This window comes from Scyliorhinus canicula, chromosome 13, assembly GCF_902713615.1.
Source record: "Scyliorhinus canicula chromosome 13, sScyCan1.1, whole genome shotgun sequence".
NCBI classification, from domain to species: domain Eukaryota; kingdom Metazoa; phylum Chordata; class Chondrichthyes; order Carcharhiniformes; family Scyliorhinidae; genus Scyliorhinus; species Scyliorhinus canicula.
This window is the reverse complement of record NC_052158.1, coordinates 47,683,410-47,707,261: the sequence shown is the minus strand read 5'-3', so window position 1 is coordinate 47,707,261 and position 23,852 is coordinate 47,683,410. Positions and strand designations below refer to the sequence as shown.

Genomic DNA, 23,852 nt, shown 5'->3' with positions numbered 1-23,852 from the left:
GTCCCTCCTTTGTACGGCCACAAACCAGACTCCTCACGATCGATTATTTGTTTTCCCTCGGGGCACTACCACGGGGGCCTCGCTTCCATCCTGGTTGAGGACACTGGGCCCTGTCCTCCTTCGGAAGCATGTCCGGACACATAAAACAGACCCCCTGGTAGAAGGGGTCCTGCTCCTGCACTCAAACCCCCACTACGTGTTTGTCGAACACCCCGATGGCCGACAGGACACCGTTTTCCATCCGGGACCTGGCACCTGCAGGATTTACTACTACTACCACTACCACTACCGCCGACGTACCCCCCACACTACACCCCACCCGACCTACCACGCCCTATGCCCCTGCACCTACTTGCTTCCCGTGCCCCCTTCCACCCGTCACACCGGTCCCCAGGAACAAAGCTCTGGAAGAACCACCCCCGGAGTCCACCCTCGGATTCGCACCGAACATCTGTCCACAGCTATCCGAAACAGCTGCAACTCCAGTGCTCCGTCGGTCTCAACGCACGATTCAAGCGCCGGACCGACTGAACTTATAGACCCGTCACCCCCGCCGGACTTGATTTTTAACAGGGGTTGAATGCGTAACCACTATAAATTCACACTGTACATTACTGTGTCCCTGTGGGCTCCATCAGTGAGCCGTTGCGCGGCTCTGCCCACAGGGGAGATGAGGAGCATGTTCGGGGCTCCGCCCCCAGCAGGAAGTATAAGTGCTGCGGTCGTACGAGTCCGCCTTCAGTTAAGCATAGTCGCAGGCAGGCTCAGTTGTAAGCTGATTAAAGCCACAGTTTACGTCAACTCATGTCTGAATGAATTGATGGTCGCATCAGCCCATACCGGTGAAACTGAGTTAAGGGACTATTGCTGGGGGTTAGGCAACTGCATAGCCACCCTCAGGAACGACTCGGATACTAAGTTAACCAGGCCCACACGCAGAAGGCCTCCCAAGCAAGGGAAAATTAGGTCCAGACAAACGGCAGCCCCCTGCAGCCTTTCGCCCAGCAAAATATTGCAGTTGTTGCCAGAGATCAGAGCCATAAAGAACAAATAGAAGCCGAAAACCATCAGCTTTTAGAAGGTCACGTAGGCCGGGATAACCCTAGAAGCCCCACCAACCTCCGACGAGGAACAACTAAATTGTGTAACGATGATGAAATCAAAACCCATTAAATTATCCATAAGGTTGAATGGACATCCCACACTGATGGAAGTTGACTTGAGAGTTGAACAGACACTTCCAACACTGATGAAGGTTCAACTCAATTTTATTAACCGCTTCTAACTAACTAACACACGATGACTGTGGGTCTAAATGATGCTAACTTAAACTGGAGACCGAAGCCTTGTCCCAACCAGTTGATTCTCTCCGCACGTGGTGTGAGTCTGTGCTGGGCTGGATGAGTTCTTGTTACACTGAGCGGCAGCACCCAGAATGAGTGGGAACCGTGGTGCCCTCTGCCTTTATAATGTGTGATGGGACTTCTGCCCCTGTGAACTTATTACACAGGAACTGAGACAGCAGCTGCAATGTGAGTTTTTAAAATTCAGATGGGACAATGACAAGTGATCTGCTGCTCAAAGTTGCCTCCGTTTCACGGGTCAGTTTCCCAAACTTCAGGAAACTCCTCTTACTGCAGAAATATTTGGATTGGCTGTGAGAGACGTCAATCAGAGAGCCCACCCACTCTGCCCATTCTCTCCTCTTCCTCTACCACAGCTGCTTCACTTCCTATAGGGACTCAAAAGCAAGTCAGATGGTGAGTGAAGGAGCAGAATTTACAATCATTACATTGCACAATATCCACACTAATGTTCAGGCAGTCTGACTATCCTGTGGACAATCAGCTGTGGAAATGCCCCTTATGCTGTGTGAGAAGATCCAGCTCACAGACCTGTTTACTCGGTGCTTTGTGCTGAGCTGTTTGATTGGCTGTGTGTTGGATATTGAGGGTATTTATTGGAAGCATTACCCTTCTGATTTACCCAGCTGAGTTTTGTTGATGGGTCATTGCTGAATATGAGAAGGTGAGGACAGACACATTTATTGAAGTGTCTCCTTTAAGGGGCAGCAGGGTAGCATAGTGGTTAGCATAAATGCTTCACAGCTCCAGGGTCCCAGGTTCGATTCCCGGCTGGGTCACTGTCTGTGTGGAGTCTGCACATCCTCCCCCTGTGTGCGTGGGTTTCCTCCGGGTGCTCTGGTTTCCTCCCACAGTCCAAAGATGTGCGGGTTAGGTGGATTGGCCATGCTAAATTGCCCGTAGTGTCCTAATAAAAGTAAGGTTAAAGGAGGGGTTGTTGGGTTACGGGTATAGGGTGGATACGTGGGTTTGAGTAGGGTGATCATGGCTCGGCACAACATTGAGGGCCGAAGGGCCTGTTCTGTGCTGTACTGTTCTATGTTCTATAAGGATTTTACCTGCCTTTCTCAAAAGCCTGGAATCGAATTTGATAGTTTTGCCCAGTGTGTGTGAGAGCTGAATTTGGGATGTGCAGTCTGAGTGAGTGCAGTGTATCCAATTTCCCAGGATAAACCTGAACCCTTCAATCAGCTACACTGAAGCAATATTTTCCTGAGCTTCCAGCATTTCCTGTCCAGTGTGTTTTCTTCAAATAATTTGGGAAAACGAGGGGAGAAATTTCAAAATCTCGATTGAACAAACATTTCTCCTGTGTTTTTATATTAATCACATGCATGAAAGGTAAAACTGGGCTCTGCCAACACACCACGAGCTCATGGTGAATTGAGAGCCTTTTACACTGCGGCAGACTGTCTTTTCTGTTGCCTTCATGCTATCTGGGAAGGTAGGGCCTGGGTGGAGGAAAGAAAGTAGCCACGTCCTCTGCTCTTGATCACTATCCAGTGTCCCTGCTGGAAACAGAGGGTGTATGACAGTCAAGTGAGGAAAAATAAAGGACTTGTACCTGACCCCCTCCACACACACACACACACACACACGGGAATAGCAAACTGGCACAAAAAGTCTCTGAGGAGTCAGTCCTTCATCAAAGGGAGAGACAGAGATGGAGGAAATCATTTTTCCTTTTCCTGTTTTACAGAGGATTGTAGCGGACCACACTAGAAAATACAGAGAGGATACATTCCACAGATAGATCTTGACCACCACCTAAGGAACACCTGCACATCCAGTCCCTTCTCAGTATTGCTCAACACAGAAGTTTGGGCAGTAAAACCATCTTCTGGAAATCGGTCGGGTCAGCTTTGACATATTTGCAACTGGTCAATGGTGTGGAACCTGTTGCCGATCGGTCAGGGTGAGGTTGGGAAGAAGTATAGGTGGGCTACATGAGAGCTTCAATCATTCATCGAGCCTCATGAACCACTGACTCGTTACAGGTGAGGCACTGTTCAAGACTGAGTTGTGAGTTGGGGACAGGATCATAAGAGATGTGTGACAAATCATTCTCACAGTCGTCGGCCCTCCATCAAAACCAGCACCTTGACACAGAGGAGAAACCCTTCATGTGTAACGTGTGTGACAAATCATTCACACGCTCGTCACGGCTCAGTGAACACCAACGCCTTCACTCAGGGGAGAAACCCTTCACGTGTGAGGTGTGTGATAAATCATTCACACTATCATCAAGGCTCAGTGAACACAAACGTCTTCACACAGGGGAGAGACCCTTCAGGTGCAAAGTGTGTGACAAATCATTCTCGTGGTCATCATACCTCCGTCTGCATCAACGCATTCACACAGGTAAGAAAACCTTCACATGCAAGGTATGTGACAAATCAAAGCGTAGAGGAACTGAGGGCATTGTTGTTAAATTTGCAGATGATACAAAGATATGTAGAGGGACAGGTAGTGTTGAGGAACTGGGAGGCTGCAGAAGGATTGAATAGCTATGACTGGGCAAAAACAGTAGCAGATGGAATCTAATATGAAAAAATGTGAGTTATGCACTTTGGTAGGAAGAATAGAGGCATTGACATTTCTAAATGGGGAAAGTCTTTGGAAATCTGAAGCAGAAAGGGACTTGGGAGTTCTCATTCAGGATTCTCTTAAGGTTAGCATGCAGGTTCAGTTGGTAGTTAGGAAAGCAAATGCAATGTTAGCATTCATTTCTAGAGGGTTGGAATACAAAGTGGGGATGTCGTGCTGACGCTCTATATGATTCTGGCCGGAACCCTTTTGGAATATTGTGAAGTTTTGGACCCTATAAGAAAGAATGTGCAGGACTTGGAGGGTTCCAGAGGAGGCTCACAAGAATGAGTCCGGGAATTAAAGGCTGGTATGAGGAGCGTTTGAGGACTCTGGGTCTGTACTCAATTGAGTTTAGAAGAATGAGGGGGTACTGTCATTGAAACTTGCAGAAAATGTAGGGGACTAGAGAGAGTGAACGCGGAGAATATGTTTTCACTAGTAGGAGAAACTAGAATCCAAGGGCACAGCCCAGACTGAAGTGACGATTCTGAAGTGACATAGATAGATAGGTTCTTGATTAATAAGGGAATCAGGGGTTAAGGGGATTGGACAGGAGAATGGGGATGAGAAACATATCAGTCATGATTGAACGACGGAGAAAACCTGATGGACTGAATGGCCTTAATCTGCTCCGTTATCTAATGAACACAAATGTCTTCACTCAGGGGAGAGACCCTTCACATGTGATGTTTGTGGAAAGACTTTCAGTCGAAGAGACATCCTTCTATCACACCAGAGGATTCACACAGGGGAGAAACCCTTCCCATGCAATATCTGTGACAAATCATTCTCGCAGTTATGGAACCTCCGTGAACACCAACGCCGTCACGCAGGGGAGAAACCATTTACGTGCGAGGTGTGTGACAAATCATTCACACGGTCATCGCAACTCCGTACACACCAACACCGTCACACAGGGGAGAAACCATTCACGTGTGAGGTGTGTGACAAATCATTTGCACTGTCATCGTCCCTCCGTAAACACCAACGCACTCACGCAGGGGAGAAACCCTTCCGATGCAAGGTAGGTGATAAATTATTCTTGGACTCAATGGCTTATTGTGCACACCATCATATTTACATGGACGGTATGTATAAATCATTCCCTTAGTCGCCTTCCCTCTGCACACAGCAACACATTCACATGTAATAATGTTTTAATAATGGTATGTAACAAATTGTTCTCCGATGAATCAGCTCTCTGCACACACTGGTGAGAAACCACTAATTTGCGAGGTGTGCGACAGATCAATCTCATGGTCAGTGCATCTCCCTTACACTAAGAGTTGTCTGTGTAGTTTACCCTCCAGTATTCATACAGGGAAGCTGTCCTTCCAACGCACAGTCTGTCTCACACCATAGAATTTACAGTGCAGAAGGAGGCCATTCGGCCCATCGAGTTGGCATTGGCTCTTGGAAAGAACACCCTACCCAGGCCCACATCTCCACCCTATCCCCATAACCCAGTAACCCCACCCAACACTAAGGGCAATTTTGGACACAAAGGGCAATTTATCATGGCCAATCCACCTAACCTGCACATCTTTGGACTGTGGGAGGAAACCGGAGCTCCCGGAGGAAACCCACGCACACACGGGGAGGATGTGCAGACTCCGCACAGACAGTGACCCAAGCCGGAATCGAACCTGGGACCCTGGAGCTGTGAAGCAATTGTGCTATCCACAATGCTACCGTGCTGCAACCACTGTGCCACCCACGAGATTGATTCCAAAGATGATGGGTTTGTCTTATGAAGATTGAGCAGATGAGGCCTATGCTCTTCCGGATTTAGAGATCTAATTGAGTTATGCATGATAATAAAAGATATTGTAGGTGAAGAGCAGATGCTTCCTCTTGTGGAGAAGTCTGGAACGAGAGGTCATAGTTTTAGGACAGCTGATTTAAAACAGAGATTAGGAGAAATTACTTCTCTCAAAGTGTCGTGAATCTGTGGAACTCACTACCCCCAGCAGTGTCTGTCCCACCATTAGTCCAATCATTTCAAGAAGGTCAATTTAACCTTTGACCTAGATTGCCAAACATCACCAAAACAAGTCATCAGTATGGATAGAAGCTCCTGCTCATTGGATTGGATTGGATTTGTTTATTGTCACGTGTACCGAGGTACAGTGAAAAGTATTTTTCTGCAAGCAGCTCAACAGATCATTCAGTACATGGAAGAAAAGGGAATTAAACAAAATTCAAGAAAATACATGAGAACACATAGGGCAACACAAGATATACGATGTAACTACATAAGCATTGGCATCGGTTGAAGCATACAGGGTGTAGTGTTAATGAGGTCAGTCAATAAGAGGGTCATTTAGGAGTCTGGTGACAGTGGGGAAGAAGCTGTTTTTGAGTCTGTTTGTGCGTGTTCTCAGACTTCTGAATCTCCTGCCCGATGGAAGAAGTTGGAAAAGTGAGTAAGCCGGGTGGGAGGGATCCTTGATTATGCTGCCCGCTTTCCCCTGGCAGCGGGAGGTGTAGATGGAGTCCATGGATGCGAGGCAGGTTCGTGTGATGGACTGGGCGGTATTCACGACTCTCTGAAGTTCCTTGCGGTCCTGGGCCGAGCAGTTGCCATACCAGGCTGTGATGCAACCCGATAGGATGTTTTCTATAGTGCATCTGTAAAAGTTGGTAAGGGTTAATGTGGACATGCCGAATTTCCTTAGTTTCCTGAGGAAGTATAGGTGCTGTTGTGCTTTCTTGGTGATAGCGTCGACATGAGTGGACCAGGACAGATTTTTGGTGATGTGCACCCCTAGGAATTTGAAACTGCTAACCATCTCCACCTCGGCCCCGTTGATGCTGACAGGGGTGTGTACAGTACTTTGCTTCCTGAAGTCGATGACCAGTTCTTTAGTTTTGCTGGCATTGAGGGAGAGATTGTTGTCGTTACACCACTCCACTAGGTTCTCTATCTCCCTCCTGTATTCGGACTCATCATTATTCGAGATCCGGCCCACTATGGTCGTATCGTCAGCAAACTTGTAGATGGAGTTGGAACCAAGTTTTGCCACGCAGTCGTGTGTGTACAGGGAGTAGGGGGCTAAGTACGCAGCCTTGCGGGGCACCGGTATTGAGGACTATAGTGAAGGAGGTGTTGGTGTTCATTCTTACTGACTGTGGTCTGTTGGTCAGAAAGTCAAGGATCCAGTTGCAGAGCGGAGAGCCAAGTCCTAGGTTTTGGAGCTTTGATATGAGCTTGGCTGGGATTATGGTGTTGAAGGCGGAGCTGTAGTCAACAAATTGGAGTCTGATGTAGGAGTCCTTGTTTTTGAGATGCTCGAGGGATGAGTGTAGGGCCAGGGAAATGGCGTCTGATGTGGACCGGTTGCGACGGTATGCGAATTGAAGTGGGTCAAGGTGTTCTGGGAGTATGGAGGTGATGTGCTTCATGATCGGCCTCTCGAAGCACTTATTACAACTGACGTCAGGGCCACCGGGCGGTAATCATTGAGGCATGTTGCCTCGTTCTTCTTTGGTACCGGTATGATGGTGGTCTTCTTGAAGCAGGTGGGGACCTCCAGAGTGGAGTAGGGATAGGTTAAAGTTGTCTGTGAATACCTCTGCCAGCTGGTAGGCGCACGCTCTGACTGCACGACCAGGGATCCCGTCCGGGCCCATCGCCTTCCGTGGGTTCACTTTCAGGAAGGCTGATCTGACTTCGGAAACTGTGATGGTGGGTGTGGGTGAATTATGGGCGGCTGGGGCACTCGGAACAGCGGATTGTTGGTTCCCTGCTCAAACTGAGCATAGAATGCATTAAGTTCATCGGGGAGGGGTGCGCTGCTGCCAGAGATACTGCTCGGCTTCGCTTTGTAGCCCATTATGTTGTTTAGTCCTTGCCACAACCACCGAGTGTCTGTGACTCTAGCTTAGTTTGATATAACATAAGACCTAGGCGCAGGAGTACGGAATTCAGCCCCTGGAGCCCAGTCTGCCATTCAATACGATCATGGCCGATCTCCTCTCAGCCTTGACTCCACTTACCTGCTCATTCTCCGTGACCATTCAACCCATTCCGAATTAAAAATCTGTGTCTATCTCCTGATATTTACTCAATGCCTGGCATCCACCATGTAATAATAATAATCATCTTTATTATTGTCACGAGTAGACTTACATTAACACTGCAATGACGTTACTGTGAAAATCCCCGAGTTGCCACATTTCGTCGCCTGTTTGGATACACAGAGGGAGAATTCAGAATGTCCAAATTACCTGACAGCTCGTCTTCCGGAACTTGTAGTAGGAAACGGAGCAACAGGAGGAAACCCAAACAGGGAGAATGCAGACTCCACACAGACAGTGACCCAAGCCGGGAATCAAACCTGGGACCCAGGCGCTGTGAGGCAACAGTGCTAACCACTGTGCTACCATTCTGGGGGTAGTGAGTTCCACAGATTCACGACACTTTGATCCTAATCTCTGTTTTAAATCAGCTGTCCTAAAACTATGACCTCTCGTTCCAGACTGCCCCACAAGAGGAAGCATCTGCTCTTCACCTACAATATCTTTTATTATCATGCATAACTCAACTCAATTAGATCTCTAAATCCGGAAGAGCATAGGCCTCATATGCTCAATCTCTCTTCATAAGACAAACCCATCATCTTTGGAATCAATCTCGTGGGTGGCACAGTGGTTAGTGCTGCTTCCTTGCAGCACCAGGGACCCGGGCTCGATTTTAGCCGTTGGTGACTGTGAGGAGTTTGCACGTTCTCCCTCTGTGGGTTTCCTCTCAGTGCTCCGGTTTCCTCCCGCAGTCTAAAGAATTGCAAGTTAGGTGGATTGGCCATGCTAAATTGTCCCTTAGTATCCCTAGGTGAGGTGGGGTTTGGGTGGCACAGTGGTTAGCACTGCAGCCTATGGCGCTGAGGACCTGGGTTCGATCATAACTGTGTCAATCCTGATTCTTTTGAGACGGATTTGCAAGTATCAATTATTGTTTATTTTAACCAGCTAGCTGGGGTGACTCACTCTATTGGGAGAGCAGGACACAATCCCAGAGTCCTGAATCTTCAACAGCCAGAGTGCAGACAAAGGGAAAAAACATCTCATTTCATATACATTCAAGTTGCATCAAGTTTCACATACATACGACCAAATAAGGCAACAGTGCAAATGCAAAGCTCCCATAGGCTTTCCTCACATTCCTTAACCTGGCCTGAGGCCCCTTTTCCCAGTATCCCTGGCAACAAAGAAATGGTCCTAGTGATTGCCCATCCCCCTCTTCCTGCCTTGAATCCCAGTTGATGTTTAAAAGTCCACTAACCTAACTCCTTAATCTACTACAGTAAAATTTTACTCCTAACTTGGCCTAACTACCCATTATGCCTTTCTGTTCATTTCCTCAACTGGCTGTATGGAGTTTGCACATTGTCCCCGTGTCTGCATGGAATTCACCCCCACAACCTAAAGATGTGCAGGTTAGTTGAACAATGCTGAATTGTTCCTTAATTGGACAAAAATAATTGGGTACTAAATTTAAAGAATATAAAAGGTTAGGTGGGATTATGGCAACAGGGCGAGGGATTGGGCCGAAGTAGGGCATACTACTCGCATTTTCCCCGTCCCCGAACAGGAATATAATGTCCGCCTTCAAGCTGCTGAAGTGCGCGAAAATATGAGACCATTTAACTGGCCATTCAACCCTTGCACGTTCCACGTGACCAACCTGGTCAAGGTGCTCCGTCACGGTCCCCTCCCTCGTGTAGTACCCTCAATAACAACACAAGAGTGCGGAATGGTAAATGAAGGCTTTAATAAGCAGAGAACTAGCCAGCTACAGAGATATGTGCTGACTTAGTGCTGCTTACAGGGCGTCACCTTATACTGTATACGGCTCCCTGGTGGCCGGAGGCGGAGTCCCCCTGGGTTCCAAACCCGTTCTTAAAGGGGCATCACCTACATGGTGTTAAGGGTACAGTAACCATTCATCACATTCACCTCCTGTTATTAAAAAAAAACACAAAGTCCGTCGGGAGTGAAGTGGAATTACATGTCTGTTCTTTACGACGGCCTGATCGTCCTCATCGACCTTCTCAGCTCGGGCGGTGGTGGGGTGCATACGGACGTCTTTGGTGAGGGTACATCCGGGAGCACGGTGGACGGAGCTTTCGTCCGGGTCAGGGTTGGGCGGCAGGGGGAATAGCTGGGACTGGGGTTAGCAGTGCTGGCGCCAGCGGGGAGTGTGGAGGGGGAGGCGCTGGGGGGGAAGGGGAGGTGCGGTCGATGTCTACCGGCGGTGTGGGGCCAAGTGGGGGGGCATCAGTGGGGAAACCAGCGGGTGCCAGATCCGTTAGGGGAACCGTGAGGGGGGGGGGGGGGGGCGGCTGCCAGATCCCGGAGGGAAACCGTGACTTGCCTTCCGTCGAGGTGCACGACATAGGCGTATCGAGGGTTCGCATGTAGTGGTTGGACCCTCTGGACCTTCACCCCCTCCCCCCGCACTCAATCCCTTTCCAGCCCCTCAATGCCCTGAGCGGCAATCCTCGCGTGCCTCTGGAGAAGAACAGGTCCCGGAGTCGTCAACCAAGGTGGAAGCGAGACCCCAGAGGTGGACTTGCTAGGGAAGACAAACAAGCAATTGTGAGGGGTCTCATTCGTGGCCGTGCAGAGGAGCGACCTAATGGAGGGGAGGGCATCGGCAAGGACCTCCTGCCAGCGGGTAGGAGATTTCTCGACCATAGGGCCAGAAGGACAGCCTTCCAAATTGTCGCATTCCCCCTCTCCACCTGCCCGCTTCCCCGCGGGTTATAACTGGTCGTTCTGCTCGAGGCGATGCCCTTGCTGAGCAGATACTGACGCAGCTCATCGCTCCTGACCCCGGTCGCTGTGGATATAAGCGGGGAAACCAAACAGGGTGAAGATGTTATCCAGTACCTTTATTGCGGTGGCCGAGGTCATGGCGGGACAGGGAACGGCGAATGGGAAGCGCGAGAACTCGTCGATGACGGTTAGGAAGTAGGTATTGCGGTTGGTGGATGGGAGGGGGCCTTTGAAGTCCACGGTTAGTCGCTCAAAGGGCCCCAAGGCCTGTACAAGGTGAGCCTTGTCTGGCCGGTAGAAGTACGGTTTGCACTCCGCGCAGATCTGGCAAGCCCTGGTCATGGCCTTGACCTCCTTGGTGGAGTAAGGTAGGTTGCGGGACTTGATAAAGTGGACGAGCCGGGTAACCCCCGGGTGACAGAGGTCATCATGGATAGCCGGCAGGCGATCCTCCTGCGCGTTGCTGCATGTGCTGCGGGACAGGGCATCTGGGGGCTCGTTGAGCTCCCCTGGATACTTAACATCGTACGCGTAGGTGGAGAGTTCGATTCTCCACCTCAAGATTATATCATTTTTTATTTTGCCCTGTTGTGCGTTATCAAACATGACCGTTGCTCGGTAACGAGGGTGAACCTCCTGCCAGCTCGGTAGTGCCTCCAGTGCCGCACAGCCACCACAATGGCTTGTGCCTCCTTTTCGACTGCAGCGCCGAATCTCGGAGGCGGTGAGGGTCTGGGAGAAGAATACTACTGGCATGCCTGCCTGGTTGAGGGTAGCAGCCAGGGCGATGTCTGACACATCGCTCTCTACCTGGAAAGGGATGGTTTCGTCCACCGCGTGCATAGCGGCCTTGATGATGTTGACCTTGATGCGACTGAAGGCCGACCAGGCCTCAGCCGTCAGGGGAAATGTACGGGTAAGTAGCCCGCAGGCCATACTGGTCCATCATTTGGTCTATCACCCTCTGGAAGATGGAAATCCCATTTGTGACGCCGAAGGGGACCCTGAGGAATGAAATGAAAATGAAAAATGAAATGAAAATTGCTTATTGTCACGAGTAGGCTTCAATGAAGTTACTATGAAAAGCCCCTAGTCACCACATTCCAGCGCCTGTCCGGGGAGGCTGGTACGGGAATCGAACCGTGCTGCTGCCCTGCTTGCTCTGCTTTAAAAGCCAGTGATTTAGCCCAGTGAGCTAAAAAGCTGGCCGGCTGCTTCAAAAGCAATATAGAGGCGGTCTTCCGGTCAGATCGGGAGCTGGTGGTAGGCGGATTTTAGGTCAACAGTGGAGAATACGCGGTATTGAGCGATCCGATTGACCATCTCTGCTCTGCGGGAAAGAGGTTATGCATCGAGCTGCGTGGTGGTTAATGGTCTGGCTGTAGTCCACGACCATCTGTTTCTTTTCCCCGGACCGTACTACCACCACTTGTGCTCTCCAGGGGCTGTTCCTAGTCTCGATGACCTCCTCCTTCTGTAAACGCTGGACCTCTGACTTGATAAAAGTCATATCTTGGACATTGTACCGCCGGCTCCTGGTGGCAATGGCTTACAGTGGGGGGGAGGTTCACGAATAGTGAGGGGGGTGCAATTTTGAGTGTTGCAAGGCAGCATACCGTGAGGGAGGGGCAAGGGTCCGCCGAACGTCAGGGTCAGGCTTCGGTGGCTGCATTGGAAATCCAGACCGAGCAGCAGGGGGGCGCAGAGGTGAGGGAGGATATAGAGCTTGAAACAAGCGTATTCGGCGCCCTGGATTGCGAGATTCGCAATGCAATACCCTTCGATTTGGACCGAGTGGGACCCGGAGGCGAGGGCTATGGTTTGGGAAGCAGGATAGGTGTGCAAGGAGCAGCGCCTTACCGTTTCAAAGCTCTCCGTGCTCCCGGAGTCAAAGAGGCAGGGAGTGTCGCGCCCATTGATCTGGACCTGCATCATGGAGTTCCGCAAGTGCTTTGGCCGCTATTGGTCGAGGGTGAACGCTCCCAGTTGCGGGTAGTCTGAGTCTTCAGCCGAGTCAGATTCACAAAATGGCCACCGCCGTCGGTCGCACGTGTCGGGTTTAGATGATGGGCACCACCAAGATGGCCTCCCCCATGACTCGCACGAGGCCGATGACGCATCAGAAAGGGGCTTGTCCGGCCGGTGCGCAGCTGCATTGCGGGGCCAGCGGACCTGTGAGCTCGATTTTCGGGCCTGGTGATCTTTTTGTTTCTGGGTCTTGGGCCTGGCCAGGCAGACCCCCGCGAAATACCCCTTCTTTCCGCAGTCGCTGCAGATGGCGGAGCGGGCTGGGCAGAGTTGGCGTGGATGCTGGCCCTGCCCACAGAAATAGCATGTGTGCCCCCGGTCTGGGCGGGTCGCTGCGCGGCGCAGGCCCGTAGCGTGGCCAAGTCTGGGGAAGTCCGAGGGGGGGCTCGCAGGGCCCGCGGGATACGTGTCTAGGTTGTGGCGGACCACTTCCAGTGAGGTGTCGAGCGTTACCGTGTCCTGAAGATCTTTAGCTCCTTTTTCGAGGATGCGCTGTCTGATATAAGTCGAACAGATGTCGGATACGAAGGTGTCTCGGATGTGCAGGTTCATGTGGACTTCCCCCGTCGCATCCTGATGGTTGCAGTGCCTGACGTGTGCAGTGAGCTTTTCCACGTACTCGTCCAGCGTTTCCCCTGAGCGCTGCCGGCAGGTAGAGAGCAGGTGCCGTGCACGTACCTCATTTATGGGTTTGACGAAAAGCTTTCGCATGATCTCGATCCCCTCGTCGTAAGTGGCTGCCTTGTCGATCATGGTGGAGATTTTATGGCTCACCCGGGCGTGGAGTAGGCGCAGATTGCAAGCCCCTTCGACGGGAGCTGCCGAGGATTCCAGGTAGGCCTCGAAGCAGCGGAGCCAGTACTTAAAAATGTATTTGGCCTACGGTGTCCATGCTTCCAGGCTGAGCCTTTCTGGCTTGAGAGCGGCATCCAACCTAATGTTCTTCTGCTTATTAAATTGTAGTTCCCTCAATAACGACACGAGAGTGTGAAATGGTAAATGAAGGCTTTAATAAGCAGAGAACTAGCCAGCTACAGAGACTTGTGCTTACTGAGTGCCACCTACAGGGCTTCATCTTATATATGGCTCCCTGGTGGGCGGAGGCGGAGTTCCCCAGGGTTCCAAACCCGGTCTTAAAGGGGCATCACCTACATGGTGTTAACGGTACAGTAACCTTTCATCACACCCTGTCAATCAGCCTTTTTACACCATTCCCAAGCCCAGGTCATGTGCCCCTCCTGACCAGCCCCAAGATGTCCGTCGCCATTTCTCCCTTTCCAACTGCGCCACGCCAACCATACCCATGTCAGCTACACACCCCCCACAGCCAATTCCCCCACCCCACATCTTCCTCCTGACAATCCCCCACTTCACTCACGTTAACTAGCCAACCCAACTAATATGGTGACCGCCGCCCAAGACCTCTGACTTCCCCTCACCCTCCCAGTCCAAGCCTCCCAACAACCAACAAACAAAGAGAAACAAGGGGCACACTCACTATCAACACTCCCCTGTCGTAATCTGCCCCAATCCACCCACCCAATATGCCCCATAATTTACACAGAACTCCTCCCCAAAGTTCAATGTCCTCACACTCCTCCCAGTCCATGGTCCCTCATAAAGTCCATTGCCTCCTCTGGCGAGTCAATAAAATTCCTTTTGGTGAGTCACCCACAAGCGGACAGGGTACAAAACCCAGAATGTCACCCCATTCTTGTAGTGGGCAGTCTTAATCCGATTATACCCGTCCCTCTGCTTGGCCAGCTCTGGCCAAGTTCCTGGTAAACCTGCAGCTCAAGCCCCTCCCAGGTGCATTTCTTGGTCTGCCTTGTCCACCTTAGAATCTTCTCTTTATCCAAGAACCGATGGAGCCTCACCACCATCGCCCTCGGCGGCTCCCTCACCTGCAGCCTTCTCCTCAGTGCCCTGTGCCCCAATCCACCTCGAGGAGCCGGTCAAAGGCCCCCTCCCCATCAGCTTATCCAACATGCTTGCCACAAACTTAGCAGCCGCCGCATCTTCAATGCCTTCAGGCATCCCAACGATACTCAGATTCTGCCTCCTGGAGCGGTTCTCAAGGTCCTCCAATCTCTCTCTCAGACTTTTCTCACTGCTCCTCACCATCAGCCGATTCTCAAGCTCCACCACCGACTCTTCCACCTTCTGGATCACCAGGCCCTGAGCCTCCTGCCTCTACTCCACCCATTCAATGGCACCATAAGCGGTTCCACCACCTTGGCCAAATCCTCTAAGGCCTCTTTCCTCTACTGCTGAAATTTGCCATTCAGCAACTCCACCAGCTGCGGCTCCGTCAACCACTGGAAGGGCAGCACTAGCCCCTTACCCTCCGCCACCTCCAACTAATCAGTTAATGGTAGGATGTTCGGGAGACTTTAAGAACAAAGATATATAGGACTACAAGCTCAGAGCTCCTTTAAGGTGGGGTCACAGGTGGACAGGGTGGTGAAGAAGGCATTCAGCATGCTAGGTCTGAATATTGAATACAGGAGTTGGGACCTTTTGTTGTACAAGACATTAGTAAGGCCACACTTGGAATACTGTGTACTGTTCTGGTCACCCTATTATAGAAAGGATATTATTAAACAGAAAGAGTGCAGAAAAGATTTACTAGGATGCTACCGGGGCTTGATGGTTTGAGTTATAAGCAGAGGCTAGATAGACTTGGATTTTTTTTGCTGGAGCGTAGGAGGCTTGGGGGTGATCTTATAGCAGTCTATAAAATAATGAGGGGCATAGATAAAGTAGATAGTCAACATCTTTTCCCAAAGGTAGGGGAATCAAAACCTGGAGGGCATAGATTTAAGGTGGGAGGGGAGAGATACCAAAGGATCCAGAGGGGCAATCTTTTCACACAGACGGTGGTGAGTGTCTGGAACAAGCTGCCAGAAGCAGTAGTAGAGGCAGTAGTATTTTGTCTTTTAAAAGCATTTAGTTATATGGTAAGATAGAGGGACATGGGCCAAATGTGGGCAATTTGGACTAGCTTAGTGGTTAAAAACTGGGTGGCATGGACAAGTTGGATCAAAGGGCCTGTTCCAAGCTGTAAACCTCTGTGGCTTTAACTGCTCTCTCACGTGGCACTTCTCGTCTGCCGATCAATAGACCAACCTCACCAGAGGAGTATTATCTTCCGAGGCATTCTTCCACCTTGCCCTCAAACACCACAACATTTGGGTGCGGAAGGACCGAAAAAAATCCACCTTGAGCAGGAGCCACCAAATGTGTGACCACCCACTCCATGGCCGCCAACTGAAGTCCTCACCTTTCCATTTTCCTGACCAAAATAGATAACCTCACTCTTATCCATATTAAACTCCACCTGCCAAATTTGGCCCATTCATCTATTCTATCTGTCCCCATTTGTAAATTTCTTATTTCCTCATTGCAACTTACTGTCCCAACTATTTTAGTGTCATCTGCAAAGTTGGCTTTCGTACCGTCGATTCCTACATCCAAGTCATTAATATAGATTGTATCATAGATTGGGTATCAGTCTTCTATCCAAGCTCATAAATTACCCCTAATCCCATGTGATCTTAACCTTGTATATTAATCATTGGTACAACACCTTATCAAATGCCTTCTGGAAGTTCACATATACTACATCTACAGATAGTCCATTATCTACTTGGCTTGTTACATCATCTAAGAACTCTAGCAAATTAGTCAAATATGATTTACCTTTCATAAAAACAGTAAGAAGTCTTACAACACCAGGTTAAAGTCCAACATGTTTGTTTCAAACACTAGCTTTCGGAGCACTGCTCCATCCTCGGGTGAATGAAAACATGCTGACTGATGAATTGCGTTTTGACTTTGTAAATGCCACGTTATTGCTTAATAATAGATTCTAATCACTTCCCAACAACAGATGTGAAACTAACTGGTCCAGAGTTTCCTACTCTCTGCCTCCCTCCCTTTTTGAATATGGGCGTTACATCCAAAGATGTGCAGGTAAGTGGATTGGCGATGCTAAATTGCCCCTTAGTGTCCAAAAGGATATGTAGTTAGATTAAGGGGTTAATGGGTAGAGCGGGAGAGTCACCTTGGGTGAAGTACACTTTCAGAGGGTCGGTGCAGACTGGATGGGCCGAATGGCCTCCTGCACTGTAGGGATTCCATGATTAGCATTTTTCCAATCCACTGGAACCTATTCCACATCCAAGTAACTTTTTCATCATAGAATTTACAGTGCAGAAGGAGGCCATTCGAGTCTGCACCGGCTCTTGGAAAGAGCACCCTACCCAAGGTCAACACCTCCACCCTATCCCCATAACCCAGTAACCCCACCCAACACTTAAGGGCAATTTTGGAGATTAGAGGCAATTTATCATGGCCAATCCACCTAACCTGCACATCTTTGGACTGTGGGAGGAAACCGGAGCACCCGGAGGAAACCCACACACACATGGGGAGGATGTGCAGACTCCGCACAGACAGTGACCCAAGCCGGAATCGAACCTGGGACCCTGGAGCTGTGAAGCAATTGTGCTATCCACAATGCTACTATAACCAATGGATCCACTATCTCTGCTGCCACTTCCTTTATGACTAGGATATGGGCCATAAGGCCCTGAGGACTTGAACACCTTCAATCCCAATAGTTCTTTTTCCCTATCGATGATGATTTTTTTATATGTGCCTCCTTTTCTATTACCTTTGCATTACCTGTTACTATTGAGATGGTACTAGTGTCCTCCACCATGAATATTGATTTTGTGTCTCCGCCATTTCTTTTGTTCCCCACTATTAGCAGCCCAGTCACATGCGCCAAGGGACCAACATTCACTTTAGCTACTTCTCGTCCCTTTTGAACATTTATAGGTGCTTTTGTCTTCCTTTTTTATATTTCATGCTAGTTTTATTTCATAATTTACCTTTGCTCTTTTTATTACTTTTTCAATAACCCTTTGTTGATCTTTAAAAGCTTTCCACTGGCCTTTGCTATATAGTTTGGCTGCCTTTTTGTCTTTATGTTATCTCTAACTTCCTTGCTCAGCCATGAATCCCCCCCCCCCCCCCCCCCCCCCCCCCAACTTACAATCTTTCTTCCTCACTTGAATACACTTCACTTGGGATAAATGCACAAGTCTCAGAGGATCGGTGCAGACTTAATGGGCTAAAGAACCACCTTCTGCACTGTAGGAATTTTGTGCCATGTTCTATGTTTCCCTGTGATGGACAAGAGGTCTATATCTGAATATTAAATACATATGTTAAATTTTGAAACTTTAAATCGTAGATTTTGAGTTGAAAATACAGAAAGATCACATTATGTTTCTTTACTGATTTTATGAGGTGTTTTAAGATGCAGTTGCCTTGGAGATGGCTCTGACTTTGGAGTAAGATTGAACTCTAATCAGAAGTTCCCTGGGTGCAGGCTGAAATCTGCCTCGGAAAATGTGTCACAAGACAGCACAGTAAAGTCGGGACCATGATTCATTTTTTATTTTCATTTCTGATAAAGCTGGCCAAAAACGCCCAGGAGCACTTGTTGACTGGAGAACATGTGCCGGACATCAAGGAGCTGACGGAACAGGAGGAGTTCACGAGGAAGCTGTTTGGCCTCTCCAACCCCACGATAACCAATGGTGGATCAGAAATGGGGATGAACGAAGGTGATGTCAGCAGCTGAGTGTTTAAACCATCAAGAGGAGAGTTAATTTATATGACGAAAGATATTAATTGTGATTTTCTTCCTCTGAAGATACACAGGCGTTCATGGGCACGTCTGATGGTGATGGAGGAGAGTTGACAGCAGCGTCCGAGATTCCTGAAAGGGCTGATGAGGAAAGGATGGAGGTGAATACCTCACAGCAATGTGGCATGGCAGTTCCAGCGGAGGAGGGAGAGGAGTGTCAGGGGGCTAAGATGTCTGATATGGATGGTAGTGTTGGTGAGTTCAAGTTAAATATTAATGTTTGTGTGAAAGAGGAGGCCTGTGATGATCAGGCTGCTGAGGTAGAGGCAGGGCTCTCAGAACCTTCCAGAGGTGAGGAACCTGCAGCTTTGAAAGCTGAAGCTCCACCGTCTCCACAAGTACATGGACAACATCAGGCCTATTCTGCTGTTGAAGAAAATGAAATTGATCTGAAACCTCTTGAAAACTTGTTTCAGGAACATGTTGAAAGTGCAGAGAGTTATCAAGCCACTTGTAACTTGCCCCAGCAAATTTTGACTGAGTTTAAAACAGATGTTCGCCAGAATCTTCAGAGAAACAATGAGATTCTTCAGCAGCATCTACAAAGAAACAATGAAATTCTTCAGCAGCATCTACAAAGAGACAATGAGATTCTTCAGCATCATTTACAAAGAGACAATGAGATTCTTCAGCATCATCTACAAAGAAACAATGAGATTCTTCAGCAGCAGAATGAGAGTCAGTGTCAACTTCGGCAATGAAACTTTGAATGACATGAGGCAGATTCTGCCTCGGATTGTACCGCCTGCACCTTCTGGCCAGCAGCAGCCCAGTGCAGAGACCATCTACTGCTGGACATGTCTCTGGTCCAAGAGAAGTCACGTCACGGGGACGAGGGAGTCAGGGCATTAGAGTCTATCCCTCCAACACTACCTTCTCGACCCCATTATGTTTCCCTTCTGAGGAATATTTTTCTGTCTGGATTTTTTCCATTACAGAGAGCCTCTCCATCGTGAGAACAATGGTGGAAGATGCCCGAATCTGTGAGAATCCCCCTGATCACAGAACTGCCCATTTTCGTGGTATCAGAAATGGGCTGGTTGGGATTTGCAATGGCAACTGTCCATAGAAATAAGCAGCTTTCTCCACTCATGTGGTTTTGAGTGAGAGATGTCTGAAAACCAACTTGTGCAGATTAGACCCAGTAGGAGCAGGTCTGAAATCCATGGGTTTGTTTGGATCCTTTTGTAGAGAGTATGGTCCCAGACATCTTTGTGGGAATTAGCTTCTTTTTGACATTACTGAAAGCAGAAATGAACGTGCATGAAAAGTGTATTAACTCATTGGAACTGAGAACTCAAAAATCTGTCAAAAGCAATTGTCAGAAGTTTCAAGATGAACTGTCAAAAGGAGCTGTAAAGCTTTCCAGACATTTAAACCTGCCTTTTAAAAAATAAAGTTAGAGTAACCAGTTCCTTTTTTCAAATTAAGGGGCAATTTAGCATGGCCAATTCACCTGTCCTGCACATCTTTCTGGGTTGTGGGGGTGAGACTCACGCAGAAATGGGGAGAATGTGCAAACTCCACATGGACAGTGATCCTGGGCCGGGATTGAACCCAGGAACCTCTGAGGCAGCAGTGCTAACCGCTTCACCACCGTGCTCCAAAAACCTCCTGTCTTTATCTCAAAATTACTGGAGTGTTAAAAATGATTGCCTTTCACCCACTTTCTTGAATTAAGCTTCATAGATTGCATTAATGTTGCATGTCACATTTTACAACCATCCGTTCTCCCATATCATTTTGATTCACCGTTCCAAGTGGTGATGGGCACTTTGAACCGGGACTATGAATTACAGTGCTTTTTTTAAGACTGGATGATGCAATTGAAGGAAACGTCTTGGAAGGAATTTTTTTTTCATTTTTATAAATTTAGAGTACCCAATTATTTTTTCCAATTAAGGGGCAATTTAGCGTGGCCACTCTACCTATCCTGCACATCTTTGGGTTGTGGGGGTGAAACCCACGCAGACACGGGGAGAATGTGCAGGATAATGTGACCCAGGGCCGGGATTCGAACCCAGGTCCTCAGCGCCGTAGGCAGCAATGCTACCACTGTGCCACCATGCTGCCCATCTTGGAAGGAATTTAAGTGTGACATCCGGTGGCGGCCATTTAGTGTGTTGTTGCACATTTGGTGGCTCCTGCTGGAGGCAGAATTGTTTGGTCCTTGTTACCTGCTCACTGGTGTGTTTGCTGGCTCAAACTTCAGGAACAGTTAGAGCCAAGGATTCTCCTTCAGGTGGGCATGTGTCAGCCCTATCAAACAAGGAGTGTAACTATAAAAGAGCAAGTGCAGTTTTTTGACGGTCAAGTTCCGGCAGCAAAGGCAGGAGATCTCAGAAGACCTGGCTAAGGTAACTGATCCAAATCGGACAGCCATTGAGAGAATGGAGTGGAGGTTGGAGGTATATAGTGCGTTGCTCCAAAAAGTGGAAGAGTCGGCTGTGGACCATGAGGACGGGTTGGTCTCGCTGGAGGCAGTGGTTACGCCTCAGTGGAGGTGGTGGTGGGAGGGGCCAATGGAAACTGAGGGAGCAAGTGGACTGTTTGGAGAATTGGTCGAGGAGGCAGAACCATGTCCCTATGTTTTGGACATGTCTAAAGTTGGAGGGGTTTTGGAAAAAGTTTGTAAATGTAATGCCAATGATCTTGGAAGTGGAGGTGGCCCCGAGGCTGTGGGTGGCGATATTTGGGGTGTCGGAGGATCCGGAGTACAGGTGGGGAGAGAGGCTAACACGGTAGTCTTTGCAACCCGAAAGCCCGGACGCAGATCTTGTTGAGCTGGCAGGACTCTGAGCAGCTGAAAGCAGGGTCATGGGTGAGCAACTTTCCAGGGTTTCAATACCTAGAAAAAAAGCAAGTTTGTCATTAGAGGGGCGGAGAAGGGTTTCTTCGCAAGGTTTTGATTTCTATAGGGGACAGTAACACGTCAGTTGGGGGGATGGGTTTTTGTCCTGTCTGGGTTTTGGGGGTTTGGGTGAAAAAAGGGGATGATATGGGGGAATAGCGGTAATTGTGCATGGTTAACTGTTGCTGTTGGTTGTTTCTGTTCTGTATATATTTGACAATACCTCCTAATAAAATATTGTTCAAAAAAGAATGTGGATTACGCACCAGAATCGAGTTTTATTTTGACTCACCAGAGGAGACAAAGGACTTTGAGAGATGATGGACTGGGAGGAGTGTGAGGACATTAAACTTTCGAGTGGGGTTTTACATAGTGTTGCACATCGGGTGGGTGGATTGGTGAAGATTACGAGGGGAGTGAAGAGTGCCTAAATAGGGGAGTAGCTTTTATGTTTCCTCATATGTTTGGGGGATGGGGTTGAAGGGCAGACTCGGGAGATATGGGGTAGCCAGAGGGTCCGGGCCAGCCACGATGCTAGCTGGTTGGGAGTGAAGTGGTGGGTTTTCAAGAGGGGGGAATGAGTAGGTTCTTGGTTTGGTTGTGGGGAGGGGCTTTGGGGGAAGGGATGCTGAGGTGGTTGTGATTCACAGAATCACAGAGAATCAAAGAATACAACAGTGCAGAAGAAGCCGTTCGGCCAATCGAGTCTGCACCGACGCATGAAAGACCCTGACCTGCCCACCTAATCCCACTTGCCAGCACTTGGCCCATAGCCTTGAACATTATGGCATGATAAGTATTAATCCAGGTACTTTTTAAAGGATCTGAGGCATCCCGTCTCTACCACCCTCCACCCACCAGTGCATTCCAGACCGTCACCACTCTCTGGGTAAAAATGTTTTCCCACAACCTCCCCCCAATTTCCAACCCTCACTTTGAACTTGTGTCCCCTCATAACTAACCCTTCAACTAAGGGAACAGCTGCTCCCTATCCACCCTATACATACCCCTCACAATCTTGTACACCTCAGTCGGGTTACCCCTCAGTCTTTTCTGCTCCAGAGATAACAACCCAAGCCTATCCAACCTCTCTTTATTACTTAAATGTTCGATCCCAGGCAACATTCTGGTGTATCTTCTCTGCACCCCCTCCATTGCCGTTACATTCTTCCTATAATGTGGCGACCAGAACTGCACACACTTCGGCTGTGGCCTCACCAAAGTTCCATCATAACCTCCCCGCATTTGTATCTGTGCCTCGACTGATAAAAGCGAGTGTCCTATATGCCTTTTTCACCACCCTATTAACCTGCCCTTCTAAATTCGGAGATCTAAGACAAACACGCCAGGTCCCTTTGTTCTTCGTAACTTCTCAGTAACAGATCTTTCATAGTTTACTTCCAAAGTGTATCACCTCAAACCTTTCAAGGTTAAATTCCATCCGCCACTTATCCGGCCATTTGACCATCCCGTCTCTATCTTCCTGTAACCCATCTTGCTCATCCTCACTTTAACCACCCGACCAATCTTTGCGACATCCGCAACCTTACTGTTCCAACCCCCGCATAGACATCTATGTCATTTATATAAATGGCAAACATTAGGGGGTCCATCACTAATTCCTGTGGTATGCCACTGGTCACTGGCTTCCAGACACTAAAGCAGCCGTTTATCATCACCCTCTGTCTCCTACCGCTGAGCCTTTTATGAATCCATCTTATCAAAACACCCTGTATCCCATGTGCATTTGTCCTCTTCATATGTCTCCCATGTAGGACCTTTTCAAATGTGTTGTGAAATCCATGTAAACTACATCAACTACGCTATCCTCATCTCTATACTTGGTTACATGCTCAAAAAATTCAACCACATTTGTTTGGTGTGACTTCCCTTTGACAAAGCCATGCTATTTCTGATCAAACGTGGCCTCTCCAAGTGTAGCAGCACGGCAGTACAGTGGTTATCACAGTTGCTTTGCAGCTCCAGGGTCCCAGGTTCGATTCCCGGCTTGGGTCACTGACTTTGGGGAGTCTGCACTTTCACCCTGTGTCTGCGTGGGTTTCCTCTGGGTGCTCCGGTTTCCTCCCACAGTCCACAGATGTGCAAGTTAGGTGGATTGGTCATGCTAAATTGCCTTTAGTGTCCAAAAAAGGTTGGATGGGGCTACTAGGATAGCATGGAGGTGGGTGCTCTTTCCAAGGGCCAGTGCAGACTCGATGGGCTGATTGGCCTCCTTGAACAAAATCTATGATCGCCTTCAGAATTTTCTCCATCAGTTTCCCCACCACTGACATGAGACTCACCGGTCTGCAGTTCCCTGGATTGTCTCTACAACCTTTCTTAAATAGTGGGACCATATTAGCCGATCTCCAGTCCTCTGGCACCTGCCCCGTGGTGAGAGAGGAATTAAAAATTTGGGTCAGAACCCCGTCAATCTCCTCCCTTGCCTCCCAAAGTAGCCTGGGACACAATTCATCCGGACCTGGAGATTTTTTCACCTTTAAGCCTGCCGACACCT

The 23,852-nt window shown here is 48.9% G+C and overlaps 1 protein-coding gene across 4 annotated transcripts; it reads left to right on the top strand.

Annotated features, from left to right (window-relative positions):
- The first annotated feature begins 1,737 nt into the window (after positions 1-1,737).
- LOC119976661 (zinc finger protein 70-like) lies at positions 1,738-21,589 on the top strand. Of its 4 annotated transcripts, none has more exons than XM_038817331.1 (5): positions 1,738-1,760; positions 3,362-3,725; positions 4,619-4,977; positions 18,250-18,400; positions 18,490-21,589. In XM_038817331.1, exons 2-5 carry the CDS (start codon positions 3,413-3,415, stop codon positions 19,182-19,184), a joined length of 1,518 nt encoding a protein of 505 aa, XP_038673259.1. In that variant the 5' UTR covers positions 1,738-1,760; positions 3,362-3,412; the 3' UTR covers positions 19,185-21,589. The 4 variants fall into 4 exon arrangements, with proteins under 4 accessions (XP_038673259.1, XP_038673257.1, XP_038673258.1 ...); XM_038817329.1 differs by having other exon boundaries at positions 3,064-3,725; positions 18,490-21,588; XM_038817330.1 differs by lacking the exon at positions 1,738-1,760 and adding an exon at positions 1,893-2,028 and having other exon boundaries at positions 3,064-3,725; positions 18,490-21,588.
- Positions 21,590-23,852: the final 2,263 nt, after the last annotated feature.

Bases quoted from the DNA above. Each gene is read 5' to 3' on its own strand.
- LOC119976661 (XM_038817331.1), top strand. From the start codon at position 3,413: ATGTGTGACAAATCATTCTCACAGTCGTCGGCCCTCCATCAAAACCAG. The intron at 3,726-4,618 runs GTAAGAAAACCT...GTCTTCACTCAG, and splicing joins GCATCAACGCATTCACACAG to GGGAGAGACCCTTCACATGT. The intron at 18,401-18,489 runs GTGATGTCAGCA...CTTCCTCTGAAG, and splicing joins AGAAATGGGGATGAACGAAG to ATACACAGGCGTTCATGGGC.